The following is a 26096-nucleotide window of genomic DNA, read 5'->3' as shown; positions in this document are numbered from 1 at the left end:
TTCCTTTTCCTTTAAATTTGCTTCTATAAGACCTGCTTGGGTCTTAGGTGATTAGAAACTTAATGGGCTGGGACCCATTAGTAGAGGAGGAAGGAGAATTTCTGTGGCTATTCAGATAGTTAAAGACTATCTTGAAATATGCTAACTCGTAGGAGAATAAGTTATTGTTGTCTGTGACATTGTAGGAGTAGGCAGTAAGTGAAATCCTTTCAGATAGTACTCAGAAAAAGCTTCCTTTCTGTTAAACTTTTATTGACACAGCAAGGCAAAGTAGACTCTGTTCTTTGTCTTCTTTTGCTCTTTGAATCATTATGTATGTGCCATTTAACCCAAGAGAGGAGTAGTAATAAGTTGGGTAACCTTATGATTCGATGTGTCAAGTCTTTTCACTACAATCTGAGGAATCTATTAAGTTTTCTTAGCCATATTCACAAATACTCTTTCCAAAGTTGCTTCCACTTTTTCTATAAAAATGAGCAATGATTCAGAGCCTCAGGAAAATGACGAGAATTTCTCTTTTTCAAACACACGTGCTAATAATAATTATGTGAGTTTGTTCTTCATATTGTGCTGATCAATTCCTGTGGCCTCTGAAAGATTAATAGCTCTTGAATCAGACAGCTGTCAAATAGATATTACTATTGGCATCCAATGAGGGGGGAAATAGGATTCTTAATCACATGTGTAATACTTCAAAGTGTGACCTTTTTTATACATTAAATTGTGGCAATACTTACTTGAAATTTCAAGGTTTCTTTAAGCAAATTAACTGAAATAAAATTTTGGAGGAGTTTTTCTTCCAAAAATGATATCAAAGGGCCATGTAAAATAGAGTTTATATCCTTCAAAAGGAAGGGGCATAACTTTAGACTTTGGTAAAAGTCAGTCAGTCTTCTTTTGGAAGAAAGACTATCCTCTTATCCCAAGAATGTTAATAGCTTGTCTCAGGTACCTTAAGGAAATATATAGTTCATATAGTATTCCCGGAGGTAGCTGGCTAGAGAAGATCTGAAAATGTCTAGGGTATGTAAAAGCAGGATTCTACTTGAAGTGCACTACCTAGCAGATGAACCTCATCCTTCCATAAAGTTTACCAGCTTAGAGGTAAGGGACAATACCATTTTGAGTTTTAGTCAAAATATATAGATATATATATAAAATATAGGTAATCCTGATTAGAAATAATACCTGTACTGGTATCTAAACTCATTATTTACTTATTTGGCTGTTTTCTCAGATCAATGATAAAAATACTTCAATTGCCCATTGGGACTCTTTTTCTAAGTTATAGCTAAAGCATGCCTAGGGGCCTTTGGTAGCAACCCTAAAGATCTCTATGGCACAAATATGAAAAGATTCAAAGCCTTTATGTGGGAGTCCTAACACTGTTCTGCTGACATTTCTTTTTGGTGGTCTGCTAGGTGTCCACACCCTGGCATCCTCCAACTCTGCTCCTGGGTCATTCTCAAGAGGTCACATCTGTGTGCTGGTGTCCATCAGATTTCACAAAGGTTTGTAAACAAATCTCCATAGTTGGATTAAAAAAATAGATCATGGATTTGTATGTTTTCTCAAGGTTTGGTTTGAATTACATAGATTTTCATGCTTAAATATTAAAAGATCTAGAGGCCAACCAGTGTTTATATCAGCATCAGAGTTATTCCTTTCCTAAACATAGAATTACGTTTTTAACATAATTAAAATTAAATTTTATAAGGTAAAAAAATCTAAGGTGAGAACTTGTTTGTTTTTAACTTTTCTACATATAAATGTGGTAACATCTTCACTATTCTTCACAGTCCAGCTTAGATTTTTCACATGCCTAAAAAATGCTTACTGTGAAGTTTTACAGTGTTAGGCTATCTGTGATTAAACTACACAAGAAGTAGTTCCAAAATGTTCAGACACTGGAAAAAAGAAAATACTCTCACTTAAATTTTTTTAATAGTGAAAACAAATTTTAAAACCCTGAAATATAGAAAGGCCAGAAACAAACAAATCCCTATTAGTATATATAGGGATTTTATATAATACTAGCCCCAGTTCCACTCACTCTTCTACCCTCTACTGCCTCTAGTCTTTGGGTTATTCTAGGTTTATAGGAAATCTCAATTATGTAGAGATCTCTTACTTTCTCATTTTGACATTTTAAGGTTTTGACATTTGCCTATTTTACCATCTGTTTTTTATCTTCTGGGAACTTTTCATGGTCTAGTTTACTCCTGGCATCCCTCCTAATAGCCCTGTATGACCATTTCTGTGGTCAGCTTCATGATGGACCTTTTTTTGAAATCATTACTTTAATTACCAATAATTACATTGACATTACACTAGTGACATTTGTCCTTTGAGATTCCATTCTTACAGTAAAATATCTCCTTTTAACATGAAGTTCTGTGTCATCTTAGAACTTACTTAGATGGTTTTTTAAATTATTCAGTTATGTCATCTCTTTGCAACCATCATATGTTGCCCTTATCTCTACACACAGAAAGGATTCAAAAAAGTGGCAGGGTAGTTTACCAATACTAATCTAATAACCTCCTTTTTAAAAAGTTTGAAATAATTTTGTCCCTAGCATAGAGTTAGGAAAGTAAAATACGGTTTTAAAAATAAAAAGGTCTTGCCTTTGAAATTGGAAAAATTTGTATGTAGATCTGCCACTCAATTATGGTGATCTTTGGCAAATAATTTTATTCCTATTTTGTAGGTGAGATTATTTAAGTACAAGTACTTTTATATTGTGAGAATTAAATAAGATAAAGAATGCAAATTGTCAAACACACGGTAGGTGCCCTATAAATAATAACTCTTGTTAACAGACTGTAGAGTAACTGGAGATTCCAGGCATTTTTTCTTGAGCAGTTAAATATGTGTGTCTTCTTTTGGCCTCCCATTAAGGAAAGGAAAAAGCTGCCAGTCTCTTGGGGCCAAGACTTAAGAGAACGTGTGTTCTTTTTTTTTCTATCTCTTTAGTGACTGAAATAGAGAAATTATATAAACAAATGCTCTGGTACCAGTGGCCATTTGCCACAAGCTCTTCTAGTTGGACTTTCTCTGCCATAAAAGGCTTGGGACCAAGATCAGGAATGGTCAGATATTTTTAAAGGGGCAAAGGTTATTTTTAACTTCTTTCAGCCCAGTGAACTTGTTTTCCCAGATTGCTTCTTTACCTATCTGAAGAAAAATCAAAAGATTGGTTTCATTCAGCTTATCACAGCCTACTAGAGTCATGTACTAAGTCTGATCTTGGAAATTATCCCATTACTTTGGCAGTAAGCCAGAACATGCAGAATTCAGAGGAAAGTCATTGAAATTGAATGTTGGGGGCATACACTGATTGATCATTTAAGAGAAAGAGAAAGCAAAAAGAATATCTTAATTAAATATTTCATAGTTGCATGGAGGTGATAAAGATAATGACTTGCCCAACTTCTTGACAATAAAATGCACCTGGTTTATAGTAGAGCTTTAGGTTAATAAGAAATGACTGGTAACAAAAGACATACCAGCAGAATGTATATTAAAATGAAACTAGAGAATTGACTTTGGAAATCTGCAATGATTCCTCAAAGCAAGGAAGAGGAATATATGATCTTTCAGATGCCATTTTCTATATCCTATTATATCAAACAAAATAATTTTCCAGTCATGATGAGCCTTTAGACATACCTACTTTTTACTTTGTTGTGAATCTTTGATTAAAACGTCTTAACTCCCTTTCTGATTCTTAGATTGCTACCTGCTCGGATGACAATACACTGAAAATCTGGCGCTTAAATAGAGGCTTAGAGGAGAAATCAGGAGATAAATTGTCCACAGTGGGTTGGGCCTCTCAGAAGAAAAAAGAGGCTAGAGCTGACCCAGGTAAGGATCCTGTACATTTTTTCTACATGTTTTATGGTTTGATTGGTTTAGTTCTGCAGTACAGAGTGTTAAGCTAGAATTGATGTTTGGTGTGTATATATATATATATATTTTTTTAAATATATATTTTATTGATTTTTTACAGAGAGGAAGGGAGAGGAATAGAGAGTTAAAACATCGATGAGAGAGAAACATTGATCAGCTGCCTCCTGCACACTCCCTACTGGGTATGTGCCCGCAACCAAGGTACATGCCCTTGACCGAACTCGAACCTGGGACCCTTGAGTCTGCAGGCTGACGCTCTATCCACTGAGCCACACCAGTTAGGTCTTGGTATATTTTTAAAGAAAAGCATCTTCTTGACATTCTTTTCAATAAATATTTTCTGAGTACTACTGTTTATCATCTATATAAGATACTTCAATACAGTGGTGGTTTTATTTGTAAAATATTTATTGAACACTTGCTAGGCACTGTTCTAAGTTGAACAAAACAGTCATGAATATAAAAAATGCTAATGAAGGTTACATGTTAGTGTGAAAGGCAATAAACAAGTTAAAGAAGTAAATTATGTACTATGTCAGATCACAGTAGTGCTTAGGAAAAATGAAAGCAAGGAAGGGAGATTGGCAAAGTGTGCTATTAAAATTTTAAATTAGGTGCCCAGGGAAACCTCAGTGAAAGATGATATTTAAGTGAAGGAAGTAACCTCGCCCATGTTGCTCAGTGGTTGAACCAGGAGGTCACTGTTTGATTCCCAGTTAGGGCACATGCCCGGGTTGTGGGCTCAATCCCCAGTAGAGGGTATATAGGAGGCAACAGATCAATGATTCTCATCATTGATGTTTCTATCCCTTTCTCCCTCTCCCTTCCTCTCTCTGAAATCAATAAAAACATTTTTTTTTTTAAGAAAAAAATAGTGGACCATGTGGATATTTTGTCAGGCAAAACAGCAAATACAAAGGCCCTGAAGCAGGAGCAGACCTGGCATACAGGTTAGGGCAAAAGTAGGTTTACAGTTGTGAGTATAAAAATACAAAGTTTATTCGTATATTATTATTTATTAATTGTATTGTTTTCCATACAGACAACTGTAAGCCTACTTTTACCCACCCTGTATTAACATACATAAATGCACCCATTTAAAGTCTATAGTTTAGTGGTCTTTAATATATCAGAGTTGGGCAGTCATCAGCACAGTCTAATTTTAGGGTATTTCAACACCTGAAATGAGGGCTACAATTTCTTCATATTTTTACTAACATTTGTTTTTGTTCATCTGTTTGATTTTAACTATCCTTGTGAGTTCGGTGAAGTGGTATCCCATTGCAGTTTTGATTTGTATTTCCCTGATGGCTGATGATGATGAACATCTTTCATGTGCTTTTGTGTATTTTTATATTTTGTATATTTTCTTTGGAGAAATAACCTGTGTAGATCCTTTGCCCATATTTTAATTGGGTTATTTCTCTTTTTATTGTTGAGTTGTAAGCATTCTTTATATATTATGGGTATATTCCTTGTCATATAATAATTTTCAAATACATTTTTCTTATTCTGTAGGTTGTTGTTTTTTTCTTCACTTTATTGGTGGTGTCCTTCGACACACAAAAATTTCTAACTTTGATGAAGTACAATTTATCTCTCTTTTGTCATTTGTGTTTTTGATGCTGTATTCAAGAAGCCATTGCCTATCCTAAGTTCACAAAGATTTACTCCCTATTTTTTCTTCTAGCTAAGAGTTGTTTTATTTTAAAACTAGTTCATTTTGTATTATTTTTGTCTACAATGTGAGGCAAGGATCCAAATTCATTCTTTTCTTGTGGATATCTAGTTTTTTCTCAGTATCGTTTATTTTAAAGAGACTATTCATTACCCCATTGAATTGTTTTTCCATCCTTGCCAAAAATCAAATGACTATAAATGTAAGACTTTGTTTCTGGACTCTCAATTCTATTTCATTGATCTATATGTCTGTTCTTATGCCAGTACCACATTGTCTTGATTACTGTAGCTTTGTAGTAGGTTTTGAAATTGGAAAGTCTGAGTCTCCAATTTTCTTCTTTTTCAAGATTTTTTTTTACTATTATGGGTCTCTCTTATTTCTATACAAATTTTAGGACCAGTTTGTCAATTTCTGCAAAATAGCTCTCTGGGCCCTAGCCAGTTTGCTCAGTGGATAGAGCATCGGCCTGTGGACCAAAGGGTCCCGGGTTTGATTCCCGTCAAGGGAACGTAACTTTATTGCAGGCTCCTCCCCGGCCCAGGCCCTAGTCAGGACTCGTGCAGGAGGCAACCAATCAATGTGTTTCTCTCACATTGATATTTCTCTCTGTGTTTCCCTCTCTCTTCCACACTCTCTAAAAATCAATGGAAAAATATCCTCGGGTTTGGAGTAACAAAAAAAAACAACAACAAAAAATAGCTCTCTGGGATTTTGATAGGGATTGCGTTGAATGTGTAGATCAGTTTTAATTCGTATTGTCATGTTAATAATGTTGTCTTCTGATCCATGTATATGGGATGTCTGGCTGCTGTCTTGTCTTTATATGGACTTTTCTCTCCCTAATTTTAGAAAACATAAAAGAAGAATCATATGAGGAAAGGGCTATCAGTATTTCTACCATTCATATATAATTTTAACAATTTGAGGGTTTTTCCAATTTTTTTTCTTTATCCACAGAGATTCTTAACAGTCATAGTAATATTATATATACATTTGCATTTCTTGGGGATTTTTTCCACTGAACGTGCTCTTCTAAGCACCTTCTGTTATCTTTTTAACAAAACGTGTAAAATAGTCCACTCTTCTCTTGTAGTTGGACATTTTGTTCCCAATATTCTGTGAAATTTTTTTCTGAATTTAGGGTCCCCCCTTCCATTAAAATAAATTCCCAGTGGTGGAATTTTATGTCAATGGCTGTAACCATTTTAAGATTTTAGATGAAAAGTAATATTAAAATGTTAATATTTAGTGTCATTAATTATTCTTACTTTTGGAAGCCAAGTCACTCAAAAAGTTCCTCATATGGACCAAATTTGGACCAGCATAATAACAACAACATATAGCCATTATTGAGTACTAGCACCATTGTTTTAAGGACCTACTTGGATTATTTAATTCCCAAAATAACTGAAACTGAAGCTCAAGGAAGTTAGATTTGTCTAAGATCACACAGCTGTGAAGTTGAAGTACAACCAGAGTTCAAAGCTTGCAGTCTGATTCTAGAGCATATACTTGGAAACACTGCAGTATTGCCTTCTTTAGAAACCCACACAGCAAAGCTAAGTTCAAGTTAAGACCAGACCAGGACTTATACCTAGATTTCTCTTATTTCTGGGTGATGCTGGAGTTATTCTGAAGAGCACTACAGGGTAACAACCTGACATGAGTGCCAAAGGCTGGCACACTGGCCATTAAATCCTGTAAGCCACCATCCAGCAGCAGACTGGCTGCTGCTAATCACACTGCCATTTTGAAAATTATGTTCCTCTGCTTTCCCAAGCTTCTAATGGCCACCCCAACTTCTCTTGCTTGTCCTGGACTGCATATCTTCTCTCTGGCCCTTTTAACACACCAGCTAAAAGGCTTTAAATCCCAAGACCCTCTGCCCTACTTTTCCTAGCCAATACCTGCTCTGTGGCTATTATTTCACTATTTCAGCCAGAGATCTGACAAGCCAATGGTTCTCAACCCTGGCTGTGCATCAGAACCACTTGTGGAGTTTTTTTTAAACGTTTGAGCGTCCCAGAGATTGTTCAGTAGGTCTGGGGTGGAGGCCAAGTACCTGTATTTTTATAAAACTCCAAGTCTGGTATGCAGCCAGGATTGAGAACCTCTGGTCTAGGCATTATTGAGTACAAAAATGATTACCCTTATCTTGAAGAGAAGGAAACCTTACCTGTTCTATCTTAAGTGCTTGCTGCAGTCTCAAAAGTCAGCAGAATACTTACAAAGACTTTTTTTTCTTAATACCTGGAACCTCACCCTCATCCCTCTCAGCAGTCCTGAGATTTAACAAACATTGTTTATTAATTCCTGACTAGCTATATTTTAGGCACTGGACCTAAAAATGACTAAAGCATCATCACCTGCCCTCTAGGTGCTTGCAATTTAGTCCAGGAGGCAGATTTAAAAAAAAAAAAAAAGCTATATAGTACATTCTAAACACTCCTAGCTGTATAAACAAAAAGCTCTGAAAACGCATTTCCTATGGGAGAGAAGGAAAGAAGTTTGTGAATTCTATGCAGTTGTCATCAGAGCCTGGAAACGTGAGGAGAATTTTTGCCTGGCACAAAAGGGGCAGAGTTGGCAAGAAAACCACATAAAGACAGAGATGTGACAGTGCACAGCTTGTTCAGGAAGCAGTGAGTAGTCAGTCTCCTGTAACAGGATCCTAAAGTAGCATAGTTTGTGATAAGGTTGAAAAGGTAGAGTCAGGCCAGATGGCACACCCTTATGTAGAAAGAAGCTACAAATTAACTGATTATTGTAAGCTTTTCCATAATTTCTCGAAGGAACTAACTTTTAGGAAGCCTTTAGAGCAATAACCCAGTCTATAATGTGTCATCAGACCTCTTTTAGTGTTTAAGGTTAATAGGGGTTGATTCACTTAAGTAGATGAAGTACTAAATGGTATATTTTATTTGAATCTATATGCCAATAAGGTGACATACTATCCAGCTGGTAAAAAATAAAAAAGAGTAGTATTTCTAAGTGTACTTTCATAAAACGATATAAAGAGAAAAAGATATACTGTTCAGAGAAAAGAGCAAACTGCAGAGCATGTGTGTTTAATAATCCATTGTGGTCTTTTTAAGGTATATACATATTCCTTTGTTTGCTAGTAATAAGCACATAAAAAATTGAGGAATGCACATAAAAGAGAAATGAGAAGGTTGAAGAGAAGACTTTTATAATCTCATTATAGTTAAAAATAAAGGATTTGAATTTGACCCAGAGTTTAAGCTCTGTTAAGCTTCAAAGTTAACAAAAACTTATCTTTGACCCCCATGGTTTACTCCTTTCTTCATTATAACATCTTGAAGGAAAAAGTAATGCTCCAGTTTTCCACCACATCAGATTTCCCACTGACCTTTAATAAACACTTCAGGTGTCTGCCACTTAAGTAACAGAAACTTATACACCTGCTTTGTCCCTGGCCCGGCTTTTCCTTCTCCCCTAATCCTGCCTATGAATCTTCATGTTGTAAGACTCATACTATTTTAGGACTTTCTGCCCTAAACGTACACTTCCTCCCATTTTAATGACACTAATGACTGCCAGGGCTGTGCAGTGACTGTTGACTTGCACTGAGGAGTGAAGCAAATGAAAAATTTCTTTCCTTTTGAAATAATGACTGTAATCAAGTTCTAGAGCAGGAATGTGAGACCTATCACCAGTAGCTCCATGGACAGGTCCCTATCTCTAGTTCCCCTTGTATAGTACATTATAACAAAATGGGGTTTTCTAGTAATGATCTTTATTGAAGGTGCAGTATCATTTTGGCCATTTCTAAACACATAGTTGATGAGAAAAGTTTAGGCAAAATTCAATTTGTAGAATTTCTCTACTTTAAGACACTGCGGACAGATCATGAGAATTCTCGCTTCATATTACAGTGTTTTACAAAGCATCATACTTTAAAAAGATATTAGTTTGTAAGAATATGTAATAAATAACTTCAAAATGCACTGGGTATTTAATTTTAAAGTGTGCCTTTAACATTTATGTAAAATGTTTTCTGTACTCGTTCAATAGAAACTTGAGCTATGTGGCCACTGGGTAAAGCTAGCAGTAAAATTACTGGTCTGCAATGTGTTAAGGCAAGGCATATTGAGAAGTGAAAAGCACACGTAAAATGCACAGAGTAACTAAATGACTGAAATTAGTAAAGAAAAATTTTTTAATATGTTTTATTGATTTTTTACAGAGAGGAAGGGAGAGGAATAGAGAGTTAGAAACATCGATGAGAGAGAAACATCGATCAGCTGCCTCCTGCACACTCCCTACTGGGTATGTGCCCGCAACCAAGGTACATGCCCTTGACCAGAATCGAACCTGAGACCCTTGAGTCCACAGGCCGACGCTCTATCCACTGAGCCAAACCGGTTAGGGAAGTAAATTTTTATTCCAAATAAAAGATTGTATTTTTATGTCAGCCCATTCTAAATTCAGTTGCATATAAATGCAATTCAATAATTAAACTAAGTTAAATATCAGAGTTATAATTCAAAGACTTAGTGACTGAGAAATAGGTGACCTTATTATTTGAAGACAGAAACACTACACTAGAAATCAGGGGAAATTTGAGAAAATACAGTGTTGTCTGTGGTGAGGCCTAAGGGGGAAGAAATGTGAAGTTTATAAGAATTTGCCTGAAATACTTGCTGTTGCCTGTAAACAAGTGCCAGGACATATAGAAAAGAGTTCTCTCCACTGCTTCATGTGCTTTAAGAGAGCAAGCATTGAGTTTCTGAAATGTTCTTTGGCATATTTTGGCTTGTGGAGTAGAGTAGCCATGTGTAAATTAAGGTGGAAAACCACATGAGGCCTGGTAACCTTAAGTAATTGATGGAATTCTTGTGGAAATTAAAAACATCTCTAGCCCTGGCCGGGTAGCTCAGTTGGTTAGAGCACAGTTCCCATATGCCAAGGCAGAAGGTTCAATCCCCGGTTATAGCACATACAAGAGTCAGTCAATGAATGCATAAACAAAGAACAATACATCGATGTCTGTCAATCTCCCTCCTCTTCCCTCCCTTCCTCTCTCTAAAATCAATAAAAAATTTTTTTAATGATTTTTTTAAAACTATGTTTTAACATAAGGACACTGAGGCAGCAGAGTAAGGGGTTGTTTCTCAAGTCACATAGTAAATGATTGTGCCTGATTTATTTTTTTATTTTTATTTATTTTTTAAAATATATTTTATTCTTTACAGAGAGGAAGGGAGAGGGATAGAGAGTTAGAAACATCGATGAGAGAGAAACATCGATCAGCTGCCTCCTGCACACTCCCCACTGGGTATGTGCCTGCAACCAAGGTACATGCCCTTGACCAGAATCGAACCTGGGACCCCTGAGTCCGCAGGCCGACGCTCTATCCACTGAGCCAAACTGGTTCAGGCGATTGTGCCTGATTTTAGACCTGTGCACTCTTATTTGACAGCTCCTCTCTGCCCTAACATTGCTCAGAAGTATATATAGGAATGCTAATGGCAACTTTCCTTATGAAGACAAAATATCATTAGCAACCTAAATGTTTTACTGTTACCTGAGAATACTTTGTAGCTTCTAAAAGTTATATAAGTCTGTATTAATGTGGGAAATGTTCATACTATGTTAAGAAGCAGGTTACTAAACAGTATATACATTAGTCCCATTTTCTAGAGAGAAAAATTTAAAGTGTATAATATATATTACATGAACAAGTAAAGGAAAAAAACACTAAAAGTGGTTCACCTAGATGCTTTTAATCTAATTTCTGAATTTTCTAGATTTTTACAAATACATGTTTTACCATGGGGTGGTTGGGAGGCTGGCAGTTAGGAAAGGGGAAGGAAAATGCTAAGAGGATGTGGTAAGAATCAAATGATTTATGTGATCAACTCACTGGGAAATCAACCCCTGGATGATTAAGTTAGCTGTAATTTTCTTTGATGCTAATTCAGGGATTTTCTTGGGCTTTCACTTCTGATTTTTGTGAACCTCTTTTCTTTTTCAGTAACAGTGACAAATAGCCAGAGTACTCCTGCCAAAGCCCCCAGAGTAAAGAGCAGTCCATCTAGTTCCTCCCCTTCCTCAGCATCTTGTGCTCCAAGCTGTGCTGGAGACCTCCCTCTTCCTTCAAATACTCCCACATTTTCTATTAAAACCTCTCCTGGCAAGGCCCGGTCTCCAATTAGCAGAAGAGGCTCCATCTCCTCCATCTCTCCCAAGCCACCTTCATCTTTCAAGATGTCCATCAGACATTGGATCACCCAAACACCTTCCTCATCACCACCCATCACTCCACCTGCTTCTGAGACGAAGATCACATCTCCAAGAAAAGCCCTCATTCCTGTGAGCCTGAAATCATCCCAAGCAGTGGCTTGCTCTGAGTCTAGAAATAGGGTAAAGAGGCGGCTAGACTCAAGTTGTCTGGAGAATGTGAAGCAAAAGTGTGTGAAGAGTTGCAGCTGTGTGACTGAGCTTGATGACCCAGTTGAAAAGCTTCATTTGGATCTGTGCTGCCTTACTGGTAACCAGGAAGACCTTGGTAAAGACTCTCTAGGTCCTACCAAATCAAGCAAGATTGAAGGAGCCAGTATGAGTGTCTCAGAGCCTCCTTCTCCTGCCAGTCCTTATGCTTCAGAAGGCTGTGGGACACTGCCTCTTCCTTTGGGATCTTGTGGAGAAGGGTCTGAATTGGTGGGCAAAGAGAATAGCTCCCCAGAGAATAAAAACTGGTTATTGGCCATGGCAGCCAAACGGAAGGCTGAAAATTCGTCACCACGAAGTCCATCATCCCAGACTTCCAATTCCAGGAGACAGAGCGGAAAGACTTCTCCAGGCCCGGTAAGCAGCAGAGGGAAGATGCATTTCCTAATTTGAACAGGGCAGGTACAGATTCCTTCTCAGAAATCAGGATGCTTTTTTTTTTTTTAAAGCTAATTATTTTAGGGTTGCTAGACTTAGCATATATAAGTATACAGGACAAATTTATACTAAATTTGTACATATTTATACTAAAAAATTATTTGTTTGTTTGAAATTCAAATGTAACTGGGTGTGTGCTGTATTTTTATCTGGTAACCCTATTTATTCCCATGAAAATCACTTCTGTCAAGGTCCATGCCCCTCAACCCTGTTGCCTGATTCATCAAAGCCTCCTCATCCTCCAGGATATCAATTCAAAAATATCTTCCCTGTCCTTTGACATTATTTCCTCCCTGCCCCCTTTTTTTCTTATCTTCCCCCCACCCCCAAGCCCTTGGCAACCCCTTTTTGTAGACACCCTCCCAGTTTTACAGATAAAGCTGTACTTCATGGGCAAGTTGCCAATATCCATAAATAGATTACCAGTTTGTAATTAGTTTATGATTATTTAAAATAAAGTCAAACAGGTATCTGCAAAGCAATTTTAAGTGCAGAATCCTTTTAGATTTTAATGATTATCCCTAATCTCTTATAGTCGTCTTGCTCACATCAATGTTTGGCAACTCATATGTATCTATACTTTGTTAAACATTCAGCTTAGCTTTACTTATCTCTTTAGGGCTCATATTTAATTGGTTGATATACTATTTAAGTTAGATAATTTTAAAAACAGATACTGCTGGTTTATGAACCTTAAAAAGCAAGTGACTCATAACGGTGTAGGCAGAAGTAGCTGTGAGCATTAGGTGAGCTGTGGGCACCAATCAAAGGGAATAAAGATTCTGTTAATCAGTTTGTAAGTTAAGGGGAGGTGAGTTAAGGAAGTTTCTGCCGTACATGGGAGCTCTTGCTCTGTGTTAAGAAGAAGGTGTGGTAGAATGATTAAAATCCAATCCAGGAATCATGATCAACAACATCTGCCCTTTTATTATTTTGTATTATTATTATTTTGTTAATCCACACTCGAGGATATATCTATCAATTTTAAGGGAGGGGGAGAAAGAAAAAGAAACATCAATCAGTTGCCTCTTGTACATGCCCCAACTGGGAATCAAACCTGCAACCTTTGGTGTACAGGACAGTGCTCCAACCAACAGAGCCACCCAGCTGGGCTTCAATCTGCCCTTTTAAAAGATAGAAGCTGGATAACTTGGGCCAGGTCAGTAAATGTTTATACCACCCACCTACTATCATGAAGCCTATCCCATATTTTAGGAGTAAACTAGAAATATTTTAAAGATTCTTTGAACACAAACTCCAATTAAACCTTGCAACAGAACATTTTTTTTTAATGCTATAAGGAGTCTTTCCTTCTCAATATCATCACTGTATCTGTTCTTTGCCCCTAGCCAAAATTTCTGTTAAGACAGAAAGGGGGAGGGAAAGGAAAATTAAAAGAATGAATTATTTCAGGCAAGGTCACCTTTCCTTAGGAGAAGGCAGGGGGTCTATCAAGCAGATTGCCTCCCTGGTACTGATCAGGAAATTCCAGATTGACTGGTTAAAGGTACATTCCTGGGAGAGGCTGAAACTGCAAATAGGTTATGTATTGCTAGTTGTAGTTTGCTGTGGTGGAGCTTAGCATATGTGACTCCATTTTGGGCCAGTTGTCTCTTTAACACTGGTTTTATTTTTTTTTTAATCTTTGAAGCTAAAGTTTCTTTAAAAGCTTTTTCTTTATGTACATGACAATAATGTAGACTTCTTTAAAAGAGAGTAGCAGCTGTCATTTGCATACCTGTCTAGTTTGTACGTTTGGGAGGGTCATTTACTCATTTCAAAGAGGATGGTAATTTTAATCTCTTTGGTTCCTATTAGGAGGTTTAACTGGTAAATATTTTCTGTTCACAAGAAAAGCCCGTGCCTTCATTCCTTGCATACTGTCTGTTAAATTTTTACTATATTCAGTACAAATCAACCAAAAGAGGTATTGTCATCCAAGTATTTGGATCAAATTTCTAGGCATCCTAACTTTTAAAATAGCTGTTCATGATAACTTGCTTGAGTAACAGCTGGACTTTATCTTAGAAAATGTCTGAAATCTAAACTTTCTTCTTCTAGGTCACTATTACTCCCAACTCCATGAGGAAAATTTGTACATACTTCCATAGAAAGTCCCAAGATGACTACTGTAGTCCTGAACGGTCAACAGAATTATAGATCCTAATCTGAGTAAGTTAACTGAACTTTGGCCCATTAAAACAAGACAAAAATACAACAGAGTGACTCTATAACTCTGGTCTTTAAGAAAACTACCTTTTTTTTTTTTTTTTTTTTCATTTTTAAAGACAATCCTTTCAACTGAAATTTACCTAGTCTGGTTCTACTACCGTAATGTATATGCAGCTTCCTCACGATGAATGCTGTGTTTAAATTTCATAAACATTTTCAATAAGTAGTCTTCACTTTTTTAATTATGCATCTTCTCTACAATAATGACATCCCAGACTATAGAGATGAAAAACAAGACTTGTCTCTTGTTACTCTGAGACTTTATATCCATAGTTTAAAGTATCTGCTGGCCATAGCAGGAAGCCTGTCTGTGAAGGCCCACTGCTAAAGAAGTCTTCTTTTGAAGACCCCTGGATCTGTGCTGCCTCAAGATAATATACTTGCATTTAAAATATATAATCTTTTCACTATACTTTTGGGTTTTTTTTAAGTATGTGTAAAAATGTTATGTTCAGATAAGTACATTTACAATAATTTAGCACGTGATTCAATGATACAGTCCCTGTAGTTAAAATCATCTTTATTTTAAAAACAGCCAACTCTTTGGAGAAAGTAGAAAAACACTAGAAACTTTGTCTTTTTCCCCCAAAATATATCTCCTACACAAGATTTAAGTTCCTCATATTTTTGCTACGCAATCTACTGTTACGAACTCAACATCATGTTCTGTAAGAGGTTGTGATTTTTGCCATTTACAAGAGGAGATGTTTATAAACCTAGTAGTCATACACTGAAGCTGGGGTTTGAATTCAGTCCTCAGTTCTCTCCAGGTGCTGCAACTTTAAAAAAAAAAATAGGTCATCAGATTTTAAGAAAAAGTAACAGTTTCTTATTAATACTTTTATAAAAGTAGGTAGCTCTAAGCTGAAAATCCGGAACCTCAAAAATAAATCGTGGCTTTAACTTGCTTTTTTTGGCTTCTCTTCATATACATAAAAAGCAGTGGCCTTCTAATATAGCCCTGAGTCAAAAAGTTATCGGATTTTTTTGTAGATATTTAATATAGAGTGTATAGACTAACTCTAAGTTATAATGTGCAAAATATTTTGAACATCCCTTCCCTTAATCAACAGTTACATATCAATCATCTTGAGATGAACTGTTGTTTTATATTTTCCCCCATTATAACCGTATAGAAACAAGCTTCATGTACTTTCTATGTGCTGTTGTCCTTGCAAGGGAGTCCCCTTCCAATCATGAAACTTGACTCATTTTATCTATATATCTGAGGACTATGGAGACTTCATTCATATATTTGTGATAATTTTCAAGTCTATTCTTAATGAAAACTCTTTAATTCCTCTGATTCTTATAAGTTAAGCTTGTCACTGCAAAGGTCAATTAAGCATGGGTTCTCTTGGTTTTATCCGAGGAGAAAAATAAGGGAAGCTATAAAATTGTCACTTCAAAGCAAAGCACACGCTAGTATTAACTGAATATTTAGGAACTCTACATATATCTGTGTTTTTATTTTTGAGTATTAGACTGTGGGAAGGTATTTATGACCAATACTTGCAGGTAATGCTATCTATCTATCCATCTTTTGATTTGAAAGCCAGTAGGGAAAATAATCCTTGAAAAAGAAAAGGATAACTAAAATAGATGATTTTGTTCTTTGTATCCCTGCACATCTCCTGACAGCTCTACTGAGTGAAATTGGGGTAAATGTGGCTGTCAGAAGCTATTGAGAAGCTGCTGGGTATAACATGTCTCACTTGGAAAACTAGTACTTCAAATGGGTGCCAAAGGTCAAATGTAATGAGATAATTATCCCTGTTTGTGTCAATGTCATTCTTTGAGCTGATCCTGAATAATAAAGCCTTTTACCTTATCTGATGTCCTCTTCTGAGCTTTTTGCATTAATTTAGAAGCATGCTACACAAAAGAACTATAGTAGTAATCAAGAATCCTTTCTACTTGTTCATTGAATAAAAGTTATTCAAGGATATGATCTAGGTCAAGCTGAAAGAGGTTTTGTTTTAATACTTTTTGTGCCCTAGTCAGTTTGGCTCAGTAGTTAGAGCCTCGGCCCACGGACTGAACTGGGGTTTGATTCTGTGTAGGGGCGGTTGCAGGCTTGGGGGGCAATTAATGGATGTGTCTCACATTGATGTTTCTCCCCCTCCCTTCCACTCTCTCTTAAAAAAAAATGGAAAAAATATCCTCGGGTGAGGATTAACATACATAAATAAGTAAATAAATACATAAATAAGTAAATCTTGCTTAATCAGACCTTGAGCACTACGATGGCTTGGATTACTTGATGAAGGAGGATGGAGTGATGTAGTTGTTTTTCTAAACAAGTATTTCCAGCCCAAGCTTTTCCATTTGAATACACTCCAAGTACTATTGCTGTGATGCTGGATTAGTTTCCTTTTGGCTGTTTTAACACAGGCCCTTAATTTACTTTTTTGAGGGTTCACTAATTAATCCTTTAAAATGACTCTTGTCGTCTTGGCTGCACATTTAACTGATGATAATCAAGACCATCTGTAGCTAACCCTGTTGGACTGGCAGAGGGTGGGTTCAGCCCTTCACTCCCACACTCAGCCTTAATAGCTTAAAACTTCACCAAAGACTTTTGGGACAGCCTGTATAGGAAGCATTTTTTAAAGCCTCCACTGTGTAATATGGATGCCTTTAAGTGTATGTATGTGTGTGTCTGTGGCCATGGTCTCTTATAGGTCACATATCAGTTAAATATTTGAGTTTAGAAGCCTATCATGTAACAAACCCACTGCCGCTCTTAGGTCTGTTTTTCTATTTTCCTAGTCCCAAGATGGTCTGAACTTCTTTCACATTCCTCCTTTTTAAAAAAAAAAAAAAGATTATTGGAGTAACATTGGTTAATAGGGTTATATAGGTTTCAAGTATATATTTCTATGATATATGGTCTGTGTATTGCTTTATGTGTTTATCAGCCAAAGTCAAATCATCTTCTGACATCAAATATTGGGCTCCCTTTACCCCCACCACCATCCCCAGCCCTTTCCCTCTGGTAACCACCATACTGTTGTCTGTGTCTATGAGTTTCAGTTTTATATCCCACACATGAGAGAAATCATACAGTTTTTAACTTTTTCTGACTGACTTATTTCACTCAGCATATTTTCAAGGTCCATCCATGTTGTCAAAGTGGCAGTATTTTGTTGTTTTTTATTGCTGAGTAGTACCTATATGTACCACATCTTTATTTAATCCTCTATCGAAGGACACTTCGGTTGTTTTCATGTCTTGCCCATGGTGAGTAATGCTGCATTGAATATAGGGGTGCATATATCTTTGCTAATAAATGTATTTTAGTTTCTCTGGTAGGTACCCAGGAGAGGGATTGCTGGGTCATATGGTAACTCTATTCTTACTTTTTTTTTAATCCTCACCCAAGGTTATTTTTAATTGATTTCAGAGAGAGAAACATTGATTGGTTGCCTCCCTAGGTTCCAGGTTCGATGCGCCCAGACCTGGGATTGAACCTGCAACCTAGGTATGTGCCATGACCAGGAATCAAACCCACAACCTTTTGGTGTACAGAACGATGCTCCAACCAACTGAGCCACCCAGCCAGAGCTATTATTAATTTTTTAAGACTTTTTTCTCATCATTTTCCATAGTGGTTGTATCATTCTACATTCCCACCAGCAGTAAATGATGGTTCGCTTTTCTCCACTGCCTCTCCAATACTTGTTACTACTTGTCTTGTTGATAATAGCCATTCTAAAAGGTGTAAGGTGGTATCTTATTGTAGTTTGGGATTTGCATTTCCCTAGTAGCTAGTGAGGTTGAACATCTTTTCATTTATTTTTGGCCATTTGTATGTCTTCTTGGTAGAAGTATCTATTCAGGTCCTCTGCCCATTTTTGTTATTGGATTGTTTGTTTAGTGTTGAATTGTATGAGTTCTTTATATATTTTGGATAATAATCCCTTGTTGGAGCTATTGTTTGCAAATACTATCTCCTATTTGATTGGTTGCTTTTTTGTTTTGCTGTGGGTTTGTTCACACTGCTCTTAAAGCAAAGACCCAGTGGTCTCACAGAATCAGTTCCACAACTATGTAGTGTGGGCAACATTTTACAGACGTGCAAAGAAGAGAGACTGAGTGAGAATGTCATACAGTTGGTGCTCGTATCCACGGGTTCAACCAATCTCTGATAGAACAATGTTATGTTGTTGGGGATATGCACTATGTAGTTAGGCCTACTATTAGTGCATCCATACTCAATATGTACAGTCTTTTTACTCATTATTATTCCTTAAACAATACAGTACAACAACTATTTATATAGCATTTCATTGTATTAGGTTTTAGAAGTAATCTAGCGATTTGAGCACCCACAGATTTTGATTGGGGGGGGTGTCCTGGAACCAATCACCCGCAAATACCAAGGTATGACTACTAGAGAAACTGAGTTATTGTCCTCTTTATGGCAATTAAGCACAGGTGGTTTCTGCTTCACAGTTTTATAAAGCAGCGGTCACCAACCAGTGGTCCATGGGGTCTGAAAGGTTGGCAACCGCTGTTATAAAGGGCTGAATATAGGCCCAGTTGAGCTCTTGCTTGTCAAATCTCACTGCTTCTCACACAGGTCTCATAGGAGATTCTTTGCCTGGCTAGGTTTAGATCATGTCATATCATGAATTAACCTCAGTTACTCATTACATTCTTGGGAATTATGGGAAAATCTGCATTATTCATTAGGTCCTTAGATATTGGTTGAAAATTATAGGCCAGGTCAAACATAGCATTTTGTTGAACATGAGGTTGAGTGTAATACTTCATTAGATCTGATGCCAGGAATTAAGCCCAACTCGTTATAAGAGACCCGTTTTATTGTCTAAAGTGGTAGAAAATCCCATTTTATTTCTGCTAAAAAGTGTAGGGGTTGTTAAAGAATGATGTAAGATAAAGTGAGCCTTTTTTTAAAAAATCACCTGAACATATTAAGTAGCTTGTTTAGAACAATATGCCTATAGCAAGTATGTACAATACAGAGGTATTATACTGTTAAAGAACAGGCTTGTTTCATCCAAAAAGCTCATCCCTCCTACTTCCCTGCTAAGCCAGGAAAGAGGATTTCAAAGATATATAGCCAGGATCTTTATTTTGACTTTCAAAGTTTTAATATTTCACTTATAACCCCATTTCTCTTTAATTTCCTTACCTTGCCACATGCCCCCTTCCTGTCTGGACATTCTAAATAATTTATACTCAGTCTGTTTTGTGGAATATAAATAGCACATTTCAAAATGCCTTTGATTAGAAAGTACTCATTTCAGCCAGCACTTACTTATTCATCACTTGGGTGCCAAGCCCTGTGTGAGGTACCTGGTCTGCAAAGAGTTCTTCCCTTTATTTTCACTTGTCAAAGGATTCACTTTATCTAGGGCACTTCAGTAGGCTAAGGTCAGCATTTAAGAGCAATGGGCAAAGATCAGATTTGCAAGTCTTTTGAGTGAAGTTGTTTGTGAATAGCTATTATGTAGCAAGTGCTATCTAGATGCAGACTCTTCCCTCCAGAACTTGATTCAGCTGCTATTAAGAGCACCTTTAACTTTTCAAAGTAAAATGCTTTTCTCATGTATATTTTTATTCTTTACAACATTATAAATAATATTAAAAATAGGACCTCTAAAGCCAAGCCGTCTAGCTTTGAACCCAAGCCCTAACTGTATGACCTTGAGCAAGTTCCTTAACCTCTGTGAATTGGTTTCCTGTTCTGTAAAATGGGTTTGGGTGGTTATTACATGTACTTTTAGGACAGTTCCTGGTACACAATAGCTAACATTTACTAAACAATTATTATTAGAATTATTCTCATAAGGTAGGGCATGCAGGGGTTTTAATAAATGGATGTAAAGGTTTGAATAACTTTTCAGTTTTCTTAACTCATTCCTGTCCCATTTTTACTGGAACTGTGGTCCTCAAAGGTATGTTGCCTGGGCCTCCCAGTTGTAGCACTTTTTAAAAGGTCAAGTAAGCCTCTGAGGGGGAAAATCTCCAGGTCCTCAGGTGTTTGAAATCCATGACTCTTTCGCACCAGGTTGACATGAAAAGAATAGAAGTTATTTCATATATATGGTCTCAGCCACTGTTTAAAGAGGCTATCATTTGCAAATCTGTATCCTGGACTCCTAAGCAAGCCAAAGCCTTTGCTCCCACAAAGCCCACCCTCCCATTTCCTGACTGCTGCCTCCCAGCTCTGCTACAGTGTCTAAGATGTGTTCACCTTTAGGAAGGAAGCTACAGCTGCCAGGCCTTTAGACCCAGTACTTGATCACTTGTTAGGCTTTTGTGTTCCCTGGCTAGTCTGTAGGCAAATAAAATCAAAGAGGAGGTGCTCAGTTAGTAGCTCTGATTTTGTAGGATATGAGTTAAACATTTGATTGAGGAGTATTATGTAGACTCTAGATTCTTTACTTACTTAATGAGATTCTTCCCTGGGCTCCTTTATGATGCCAATAATACTTGTTGCCAGGCCCTGGCCAGGTGGCTTGGTTGGTGTGCTGTCCCATATACTAAAAGATGGTGCGTTCAATCCCCGGTCAGGGTACATACAAGAACCAATCAATGAATGCATAAATAAGTGGAACGACAAATTGATATTTTTCACACACACACCCCCCCCCACTCATCTCTCTCTAAAAGCAATTTATTTTAAAAAATATTAATAATACTTGTTGCCATTGTCACATCAGTGACAAAATATCAGCCATGTGTTTGACACTTTGGTGGCTAAGACTAGCATTGGGGTTTCAGTGGCATCTGAGCATCAAATTATGCTGCCACTGCTGCTGTTCAAGACCCTGGCTTCCAGTTTACAGGAACTTAGAGAATGTGGCATTCTCTTATTAGGAGTTGGCATCTGCACCTCTGCAAACAGTCCCACCATGCTGGATCTCCTTCCTGGGTATTCGCCAAAGTTATTTCGAATGAACATGTTAAGGGGTGATTTTTTTCTTCTATTAAAAGTCACAGACTAAAAATAATTATATAAATAATGAGCCCTTTCCTCTAGCAATGTATTACCAGATAATATGTATTACTGATACTATAAATAAACCACTTGGCCTTACTATATTGACATAAAGTTAGCAAATAACCCATCATTCAGCACCAATCTTTCCCTTTTTTTCTTCCACTTTTTTCCCATTATCTGTAATACACTCAAACACAATTTTCCAAGAATTATATGAAAAGAAACACAATAGGAGGATTTATTAAGTGTAATTGAAATAACAATAGTGGTACAGGAACTAAAAAAAATAAAGTACACTAGGTATTATTGCTTCTGCAATGGGTCAGCAATCGGCCCAACAGTCATGACAAGTTGGAAATGTTGCTTCCTCCTCAAAAGCCTTAGTGGATTTAGAGAGCTTTATGTGAGAGTAAGATCTCAACATCCAGAAGCCAATGTCTTCACAAAGGGGTTGACTAGCAGATAAGTCGAAGTGAATGATAATAATTTTAGGTTGGGGGTAGGAAGACGATGGTTATAATTAACGTTTCTTAGCTCCCTAATTAGGTAATGAGGTATTGGCCTTGAAGTGTTGCACATGTAGAATCTGGCCCTAGAATTATACATGCAGTGCCTACAGGATAAGAAAATTAGAATGTGGTGGGTTGTTTTTTTTAAGATTAGGAAAAGTTTCGGTCCAAGCCAACTCTCCTGTAAGATAAATTGTACAAAGACAGGATGCCATGTAGAACAGCTTGTTGAGTTGTCCTGTGGTATTTTCTTGCCTTCTTGTTGACAGCATTTCTAATCCCATTCACTTTCTCCTTTTTGGTTTCATTTTGGCCAGTTGAATAGTCATGAAGCCAGGGTTGTGGGTTTGATTCCCAAATGGGTCAGTTCACTTCACTCTGTGTTCTGTGGCTACACAGGGAGCATCTCACCTGCCTATCCTGGCCAGCCACCCCACAAGAAAGGGTGAACAGAGTGTTTAGGCTCAGTGTAAATACAAACTTATAGTATGTCTCCTCACTACACACCCTGAAGGCATTTTTAATGATTGTCTTTCCTGCCTGAAGACCAAGTTTATAAACTTCTCTTGATCAAACTTAGAGATCATTACGTGTAACACAGACAATAACCCTATAAGTCAATGGTTCTCAACCTTCCTAATGCCACAACCCTTTAATACAGTTCCTCATGTTGTGGTGGCCCCCAACCATAAAATTATTTTCGTTGCTACTTCATAACTGTAATTTTGCTACTGTTATGAATCGTAATGTAAATATCTGATATGCAGGATGTATTTAGGCGACCCCTGTGAAAGGGTCGTTCAACCCCCAAAGGGGTCGCGACCCACAGGTTGAGAACCGCTGCAAGTGATATAACTTTTATCCACATTTTGGCAGATAAGGAAACTAAAGCACAAAAGAAGTTAAGGACACACAGCCAACAAGTAACAGGTTGTGGATTTGGTCTGACTCAAAAGCCTACAGTAGTAATTCTCATAATATGCCTTGCAGAAAGAAGTCTGTCCCTGGCTCTGTACTAATCAAATATATGTTTTCTATTTTGTGTACATTTAAAAAAGAACTCTCAAAATGTTCCAGATACATTTCCTACTTGAATAATAAACAAAAGAAATTACTCCTTGGGAGAGGAAACCACTCTTAACTACAGGGGGGAGGTGGTATACAGGTCTAGAATCAGTACTGAAACATATTATAGGAACACAAGAAGATTGACAAACACAATCAAAAGTTCAAAAAACAGGGACAAAGACAAAGAAGTTAAAATTCTTTAGAAGAAAAAAAAAGTAAAGAAAGGCCCACAAATATAATGGGAAAGAATGAAGATGAAGACACACCGTACAACCCAACAGTTCCACCCCAATATCTTAGGGATGTGCGCACATACAGGGATGTTCATAGCATTGTTTGTACAGTAATACCCAAAGGCTAGAAACAGCCCAAATATGCATTCGCAGTAGAATGGATAAACTAAGATACTCAGAGCACCATATAACCATGAAATGAAAAAGAATGAACTAGCTACCACATGACAAAGTGAAATGTTAGAATGTTGAGCAAAAGAAACAAGAATTTATACAGTATGATTTTGTTAACACCATGTGTTAACAACAACAAAAACAGGCAATGCTGAACTAGTATTGAGGAATACATACATAGGTAGTAAGGCAAAACAAAGATTATTATTACAATAAATCAAGACAGTGCTTATCTCTGGCGAATAGTGCTTTGGAAGTAACACCTGGAGAGCTAACTAGCTTATGGCAGAGTCTGTCTCACTCTGGTTGCGAATACATTAGTGTTTGCTCTATAATATCTTGCATTTATGTTTTATGCACTTTTCTACATATGTCTCTTAATTCATAGTGCTTTAAAGGTTTTTAAAAAGGAGTGAAAATCAATTCTCTAGAGAAGATGCACAAAGGGTGGGATAGGAGAGTTCGAGAAAGGAGAATCCTTTTTTCCCTTAAAGCAGAAGGATGGACCAAATTGCCTTACATATACTGTCATGATTCAGTATGTTCATTCAGTTGGAAAAAGCAGAACTGAGCCTTCAGCAAACCATGTGATGGCTCAGATATGGGGTTGGGACTGAGCCAGATGTTTGCAGGTAGCAGGGAGGCCTAACTAGCAGTGGGTCCCACAGCATTAAGCCTCTTAAAAGTTTCACACTATATACATTTCTTCCTTTCTCCTTTCCCTCACTCGTATTTTATTTCTATTCCCAAGGTCAGTCATCAAATCAAGGCAGAAATGGGCCATAGACATCAAATTCTTATTTTAAAGATGCAGAAATTGGCCTGGAGAAGTTAACCAACTTGAACAGGTTCACAAAATTATGACAGAATCCATTCTGGTACCCCACATTCTTTGCATCCCAGTCCTGCTGATGTATTGCTATTCCTCTAAATACTGTACTATCCTGTCTTTGTTCAAGGTGATCCCTCTACCTGGCATAGTTTTTACCCCTTATGCCTGCCTTTAAAGTCCTCCCTCTTTAAGGTCCAGTTCAAACTCTCCTCCCTTTGTATGGGAAATACAGATTTTCCTACTTAAGCCTTCATTCCACTCAACCCTGTAGGGCCTTGTTTAAACATTACAATATTGCTATCACATTTGTCTTAGAATTATTTCTATACTAGAGGCTTGGTGTACAGATTTGTGCACCAGTGGGGTCCCTCAGCATGGCCTGTGGAGATTGGGCCAAAACTGGCACTCGGATACCACCTGCCACTCCTGCTCATCCCGGCCCCACTGCGCCTGCCGCCACCACCGCTCCTGCTGCCACTCGGTCTCCGTCTGTCCCCTGATGGTCAGTGCACGTCATAGCGACCGGTTGACTGGTCGGTCAGTCGCTTAGGCTTTTATATACATAAATTCCCTTCTGGTTATACCCTCCTAGGTATCAAACTGGTCTTTTTCACTTCTGTCTGTATACCCAGTGATGTGCTGGAGCTGGCTCATATTCATGAAAGCCAATTATTAAATATTCAGGAATTTTGTGAGCTGGTTAAAATGTTACCCTGAAATCAGTTGTGGTGAGAGTATCTACACCATGGAATAGACAAAAGGTACAAATTAGGGGCCTCCCCCCACCCCTTTCCAAAGAGTCGGTTTACCAGCACATTACTGCAGATATCCCACTATCACTACCCACCCCTGTGCTTACCAGGTACCTGGCATAGCAGTTGCAAGAAGCATGAAGAAGAAAGGGAACCAGTGAAAATGCAGACCAGACCAGAAAGTAAAGAGAATTCAAAAAGTGTCAGCTCAGGAGCCCAGGGAAAATAATTTTTTGAGAAACGGGTGTTTCACTGCTGCAGAGAAATTAAGGAAAATGAGAGCTTGAATAAGGCCTAATTGGTGGGCAGTTGTCCCCAAGGGCTATTTCAGTAGTATGATAGGGGTGAAATATGGCTGGGATGAAGAAATAGGGGTGTTAGGAAATAGGCAGTAAATGCAAATGCCTTTCAAGAAAAGAGAAGGGAGTCTTTCTCTTAGTAAGCAGCTATTTGCTGAGCACCTACTATATGTCAGGATTGCAGTAAACAAAGATAGCATACCGGCCTGTCCTCAAGCTGCTCCCAGGACAAACAAAAGAACAACACGGTGTCCCAAGAGCTCTGTGGGGGCTGTGGGAACACATCAAACAACCTGGGCATCCAGGGAAGGTTTCATACAGAAGCTGACTCACTGAGCCCTAGAAGAAATGGTCCAGATGGGTAAGTGAAAGAAGGGCATTCCTCACAAAGGAAATGGCAAAATAGCATGAACATCCATGTGGGTGTGAGAAAGAGTGGCCTGTCTATGGTACTCTTAACTCCAGTTTCCCCCTAGGGCCGGAGCAGAGAGAACATGTAAAGAACAGCAGGGGATG

At 37.6% G+C, this 26096-nt stretch overlaps 1 protein-coding gene across 9 annotated transcripts in view; it reads left to right on the top strand.

The window, feature by feature from the left end:
* Positions 1-16568, top strand: part of DTL (denticleless E3 ubiquitin protein ligase homolog (Drosophila)) — a 42935-nt gene extending 26367 nt beyond the window's left edge. For 2 of the 9 annotated variants that reach the window (XM_014538807.1, XM_014538799.1), the window contains exons 11-14: positions 1422-1511; positions 3735-3867; positions 11592-12424; positions 14567-16568. In XM_014538807.1, coding sequence (XP_014394293.1) covers positions 1422-1511; positions 3735-3867; positions 11592-12424; positions 14567-14665 — 1155 coding nt within the window. In that variant the 3' untranslated portion in view covers positions 14666-16568. The remainder of the gene's footprint in view (positions 1-1421; positions 1512-3734; positions 3868-11591; positions 12425-14566) is intronic. The other 7 variants (XM_014538805.1, XM_014538806.1, XM_014538804.1 and 4 more) reach the window with 5 other exon arrangements.
* The last annotated feature ends 9528 nt before the right edge of the window (positions 16569-26096 follow it).

This window comes from Myotis brandtii, unplaced genomic scaffold (assembly GCF_000412655.1).
Source record: "Myotis brandtii unplaced genomic scaffold, ASM41265v1 scaffold197, whole genome shotgun sequence".
Lineage (NCBI taxonomy): Eukaryota > Metazoa > Chordata > Mammalia > Chiroptera > Vespertilionidae > Myotis > Myotis brandtii.
Note: the sequence above shows the minus strand (reverse complement) of the source record. Positions and strands in the feature narration are given on the sequence as shown.